Source organism: Limulus polyphemus, unplaced genomic scaffold, assembly GCF_000517525.1.
Source record: "Limulus polyphemus unplaced genomic scaffold, Limulus_polyphemus-2.1.2 Scaffold103, whole genome shotgun sequence".
Classification (NCBI taxonomy): Eukaryota; Metazoa; Arthropoda; class Merostomata; order Xiphosura; family Limulidae; genus Limulus; species Limulus polyphemus.
The window spans coordinates 443,865-450,395 of NW_013665713.1; the positions used below are offsets into that span (position 1 = coordinate 443,865).

The 6,531-nt window shown below is 31.4% G+C and overlaps 1 protein-coding gene across 1 annotated transcript in view; it reads right to left on the bottom strand.

Moving 5' to 3' along the window:
* Window positions 1-5,479: 5,479 nt before the first annotated feature.
* LOC111082996 (ocellar opsin-like) overlaps window positions 5,480-6,531 on the bottom strand; it is a 19,757-nt gene continuing 18,705 nt past the window's right edge. The window contains 2 exon segments of the mRNA XM_022399678.1: window positions 5,480-5,854; window positions 5,856-5,909. Of these exon segments, the coding sequence (XP_022255386.1) occupies window positions 5,600-5,854; window positions 5,856-5,909 (309 nt within the window). The 3' untranslated portion in view covers window positions 5,480-5,599.

Consider the following 6,531-nt stretch of genomic DNA (forward strand, 5'->3'; position numbering starts at 1 on the left):
AAAGTCATATTTAATATATGTGTGTGTGTGTGTAATTTTCTATAAAAACACAGTGAAAATCAGAAGTCACACTGGCTAACTTCACGTCGTTCATTAATAATTTAAGGTCTTCTCGTTTCAGTGATTTTTTGTAGCAAATACGCCTTAAAGTTTTTGTACACCACTTATATTCTTTTTGAAAATAATCATATACTCTAGCCTTTGTTCGTCCTGCCCAAATATTCAGCATACTATAGCCATATCAAACTTCAGCAGGTTGTTTTATTACAGACTTTAATAGTTTTAATTTTTTACCTAATGTTGCGTAGTTTCGGATTTCTAATTAAAACAGGCCTAAGTAGTGAAATTGTTTTGATACATAGAAAAGTGGTCTCCTTTTTCAAGAATGTAATAACAACTATAGTTTGCTATTAAAGGAGGGTATTCTAATGAAGGCTGGTGAAAACTTGCTAAACCTTTTTAAGTTAATTTTACCAAGAAAACTTCTCCATTAAAGTAAACTATGCATCTATCCTACTCAAACGAAACACGCTTTATTCCAGTCTTGGTTCTTACAAAATGAAACGATATTATAAAAAAATGTGGGTCGTCTCAATTTAATCTTTACACTGCACACATCTGAGAACGATTTCAGGAATTATTTGTCAGAATCTTAAGATAATAAATAATAGTTGCTTCGATAATGGGTCAACAATTAACTAATCAATTTAAAAACGGCGAAAAATAGTTTCCTTACTGTAAAAATGAAACTCGTTACTTGTTGAAAATTCAAGACATTCATTATTAATATTTTAACATTTCAAAATTATCTCCCAAATATTCTGTAAAAAAAACAATTTACCTTTCAAAATTCGTGTTTATTATTGTTTGTGTGATGACAGAAGTTAAGTGAAGATAAAACTGATTAATATAATTTCTTTTGTTTTTTTCATTCGATGTATCTAAATTAAAACATTATCCTGTCGTAAATTTTCTGATTGTTCTTTTACTTTCGCAGTCGTCGAAAGGATCCTGGTAAATGTGGCTCATTTCTCCGTTCCTGTTATTTTGAGCACACGATTAAATCATACATGTTTTGTCGATTCTATAAAATAAACGACCTTATAAAACTAAATTTTGTTAGTAGGTGCTATTATTATTTAACCTATCACTTGAAGTTTAGTTTTAAATACGAGTATTTGGTTTATATAAAGAATAATATAGATATTCAACAGTAAGCTCGCTGTAGAACCACACAGATAAGAATTTCCTATGTAATTCCCATGAATTTTTGTATGGTCAGATACGGATTGTGTTTTAGTGGAACGCTCCTTAAGAAGTTATAAAGCGGATTATAGAGTACCAAATTACATAATAAAACAATACAGAAAACAAGCTTTGGTGTTGTTGGGTCGTTTATTTCTAAGTTTAAGATGTCTTTCATACTTCAACATGCATCATAGGAATTACATAATAATATGTAAGGAATTGTAGACGTAATTGACTTATTAAGATAGAGTGAAAAATACCAAAACAAATTTCAAAATGTTAGGAATGGGTGGGGTCATGTGTATATTACTAAACTGAAATTAGCAACTGAACATATAGTTTTTTGTTGTCCTTCCGTTTTTGGGATGGCTACTGCAGTTCTTTATGCACAGCTTTAACGGTTTGTTCTATTTATGCTTAAATAACTCTATTATATAAATACGTAATGATAAACTCATTTTTGAACCCAAGTATAACTGTATGAAGAGCATTACTATTCTGATTCTAAACGTCTGACCAATGAAATAACTGTTTACCGATTGAAGCTGATTTGATTATATCTATACTTATAAAAGCAGAAAATCTGTTTGTTTGTTTTCCGCAGACTACTCCATGGTCTTTGGGCCAATCTCAACCACACTTGGTAGGATGATACACTGGATCAAGGGGCATGTCATAGGATGGTTATCACCCGGCCTCGCCCAACCTGGATTACGCACACAGCAAAAATATGTTTGTTTAGCTAAGGATTCCATAGGCTTGGATAAATTTTTGTTCCTAAGATTTTTATCTTGGAGTTTTTTTCTTGAAATTTTATTTTGAGTTTTCTTGGAAATTTTTGATTTCTTTCATTAAAAATGTCAAAAATATCAACCAAAGCACAAGGTGAGACCCTTAAAGTGGCAGGGCTGCATCTGAAAAGTCCTTGATTTTCAATAGTCAATTTTATGTTGGATGTTCAAGAGTAGGATCACCAATAAATTCCTTTATTTTGGTTCAGGAAGGAGGAAGATCTTGTGATGTAGTCTATCAAGAAGCATTAAGAGTATCAACAAACACTGGGGCTGTAGAGAGGATTAGTAAAAGTAATAAAGGAAAGTAATTGTAACACCATTTCTGTAATGTGGAATAAAATAGGTGTAAATTAATTAATGCGTAAAATAAATTATGCATATAAATATAAGTTCTTGATTTACTTTATTAGTTCAAGCCAAACATTCAATTCTTATGTCCCTGAACGTAGGAAAGGTGTCTCATTGTAAGATTGGTGATAAGTATAAATAAAATAGAAAGTTTCGAATACCAAAATGTCAGATTATAAAAACATCAGCCGATAGTAAGATAGAACAGAAAATTAGTCCAATTTAGACTAGCACTATTGTCCAAAACTTCGGTTGCATGAGTGCTTATTGATTTCGGGTTTTATCTTTATCATTAACAAAAGTTCTTTATATCCTAATTCTGTTTTTCTTCACTACACATTACAAGGTTGCAAAGACATTTTGAGTCCAGAAGGCTTACAATACTCGAACGCACAACAATGATGTAAGTTACATTCATTAAGAAACATCAACAATGATGTAAGTTACATTCACTGAGAAACATCAACAATGATGTAAGTTACATTCATTAAGAAACATCAACAATGGTGTAAGCTACATTCATTAAGAAACATCAACAATGATGTAAGTAACATTCATTGAGAAACATCAACAATGATGTAAGTTACATTCATTAAGAGACATCAACAATGATGTAAGTAACATTCATTGAGAAACATCAACAATGATGTAAGTTACATTCACTGAGAAACATCAACAATGATGTAAGTTACATTCATTAAGAAACATCAACAATGGTGTAAGCTACATTCATTAAGAAACATCAACAATGATGTAAGTAACATTCATTGAGAAACATAAGTTCTGAATTTATTGCTTTTTCTTTCTAAAAAAATGTAGAAAATTAATACAACGTTTTTACGTAAACAGCATTTTTATCCAAAAACTATTAATATTTTGGGAACAGAATTTAAAGTATTAACTATCTACGATATAAAATAAAGTTGAATCAAATTTCAGTGTTTCGCAAGCTAGTTTCAAAAGCTGAAATTAGTTTTGGAATATGGTAAACTAACATACTATCGCCCTTTCTAAAGTATAGAACACGCTGAATCACGTTTTTACAAAGTCAAAAATAAGCAGTTGTTGTTATTGTTATTAAGCACAAAGCTACACATAGGGCTATCTGTACTCTGCCTACCACGGGTATCGAAACCCGGTTTCTAGTGGTATAAGTCTGCAGACATATCGCTGTACCATTGGGGGGGGGGGCAAAAATAAACAGTAGAGTAATGAAAAAATATATTTATATTTTAAACGTAAGCGAAAAAAAATCATATTATGCTTTCATGAGTGGTATATGTTGATATATTATTGTAACGATGTTTCTTCCTTACTCGATTTCTTTCAACTTATTAGGTGAAAATAATGTGAGGTCAAGTCTGCGTACGATAACAAACTAGTTTATTTTTACTTAAAGTTTCTACACTTCACTTTTATTATATTGTAACTTGTAGATCTAAGTTATCAAATTACGCTCAAACAGAAATACCTCTCTAATTGTATTAAAAATAACGTAAAAATAAACTTACCGGTATAATTTCATGGCTAATAGATCGTGTAACTGAATACACACGATAACTAACTTGATCGAATGCTTCAATGACACTGAATACTTCACAAGCACTCTACTACAGAAAACAAAAACAAAAAACTGACTGATTCGCTTTTAGCTTATTAATTGACTGGCCCACTAGAATTTATATGTGATGACTCACTTCTAATGTCGCTCTTCTGTGCCCAAGCTGACAAACCTCTAACATAAGCAAAAAAATCACATCATGCATTTATATGTTGGAAGTTGTCCAGTAACAAGACTTTAGAGAAATGAGAAGTAAGTAATAATAAAATGTGTTGAGAATGTTTTATGACTGAGAAAAAGGGCACTTTTGGGGTTTAAGTGCAGGGGCTTCGGCACACCCAACTACCCCCCTGTGCACGTCACTGGAGATTGGGATGTTGAAACGGGCATTTAGAAACTCTTCTGCAATGGGAACAACACTGTTTTCAGATAGGGCATGACGGGATATGAGCTGTAACAACGTGGCGTTGCTCCATAACTGTTTTAAGATAAGGTATCATATTCTGCACTTTTTAATGTATTATTTGACTTTTAAGGTAAGTTATGTAACGTTGAATCCAAGTGTTCTTTGTTCGTTCTGTGCCTCTGACGAAGAGCAGTCATCAGCCCAGTAGCAACATAAATAACTGCATAACATGAAGGTAAATGAAATAAGTAACAGTACAGTGTTGCGCTTTGTTTAACAGTACAATAGAAAGGTTATGATGAATAAGTTTTTTTACTAATTGAATGTCCTTCATACGTCTAAGAATCAGGTAACTGAATGAAAAGCTTATGTGGTGAAATGATATTCAAATAGCGTGTTATGTTATCCGTTAGGGTTTTAATATAATGACTATACTATAACGTTAGAATATTATTTTACAGTACTAAGGGTTGTTTAACAGCTAAAAAGTGTGTATATAATCACTAACATTTCAGTGTTAGAAGTTGTCCAGTAACAAGACAGTAGAGAAATAAGGAGTAAGCAACAGTAAAGTGTGTAGAGTGGTTTAATAGGAAGACAGTACCGTAATGATAAGTAAGTAAAACTCCATTGTTTAATTAAATTTATCTAATAGCCAAGTCTAAATTCAATGTTAAGACAATATTGAAAAATGAGTATTTTACAAAATAGTACTGTTTTTGTTTGATGTTAAAACTATATTAAAAAAGTTAATAGGTAAAACATTTCGTATAGTACAGATTCCGCATTTAAAGTTAAATATGTGTGTTATCAGGACATTAAATTATTTTTAAAGCTAATCATTATTTAAGAGCAAGAACCATTATCAATGGCTAGAAAGATTACCGTTTTCAAGAACTAAAATGTGTACAGTTGTTTTTAGAAAGAATAAAACACGAATTCTAAATGACGTTGTAATGCTTAAGATTCGAAAACTATTCAAATTAACAACATAGAACCTATATTATCTAGGTAGAGAAATTCACAATGCTGTATTAATACTACAAAATACAATAACACTTCATTATTCGAATATAAATAATATCTGTCCTTTCAAAATTAAAAACAGCACAAAACACAATGTATAATGCTGGATATTTTATTCTTTGTCTTAAGGGTGTTCATACAACAGTATAAAATTATTGAAATCAAAGAAAACAAAACAAAAACGAAAAATACAACGACCAAGAACGTGAGTAGAAGTTATGCTTCGGGATTTTTTGGCTTTTCTTCCATCGTCGTTGTAGCAGAAGCTTCTGATTTGACGTCACTTCCGGATTCACCTGATCCACAAGCCAAAGATGGGAACCTCTGGTAGAGGGCAGTCTTATATCTTGGATGACTGATACCATACACGATGGGGTTGTAACAAGAATTTGCCTTAGCAAATACAGAACCCCAAATCGTGGCTAGGGGAGTGAGACGTGTTCCACTTGAAAAGACACCAGCCCAAGCGGATGATCAAATAAGGAGTCCAGGCCATAAACCATAGACCAACTGTCATCATAGCAACCTATAGATAACGGGAAAAAATCTATTCACTAAGGAGTACTTCAAAAATATACATACTAGATGACAAAGAAACTACCTTGCTACATTTGAAGTAAATTACTTGAATTTGATACTCTTCTGAACCCAAAGAATAAAGAAATTCTTTCAAATTTGTTTGATTTACTCTGATTCATTTATTAAATTAGAAAGTTTTGAACCTAGAAATTCTCCTTAAAATTTATCCATTCTTTGCAGCATGTTTCAGTCGTCTTACTGAGCATGATTTTTTCAAGGTTACAACAGTTTACTATCTATATTTGTAGTTAATCGTAATTTATAAGCTTTAATAACTAAATATTATAAAAATCATTAATAATTTATTAATCTACTTTCAGCAACTTTCCAAAGTTTAATGTTAGAAACAAACCAGTTTGATATTTAAACATTTGGATCTTTAGTGGCTAGAAGAGTCCAACTCAAGTAATAGCCATTGAATGAACCTTTATATTAATATGGATATAATTAAAAGGCCTACTAGTAGAACTAAGTATGTAGTTACGCGAAGCTTCAGTCAAACTTTCCAATGTTTTTAGCCATAAATGATGTACTTAATGAGTGGTATTACAATTGTTAATGATGAAATA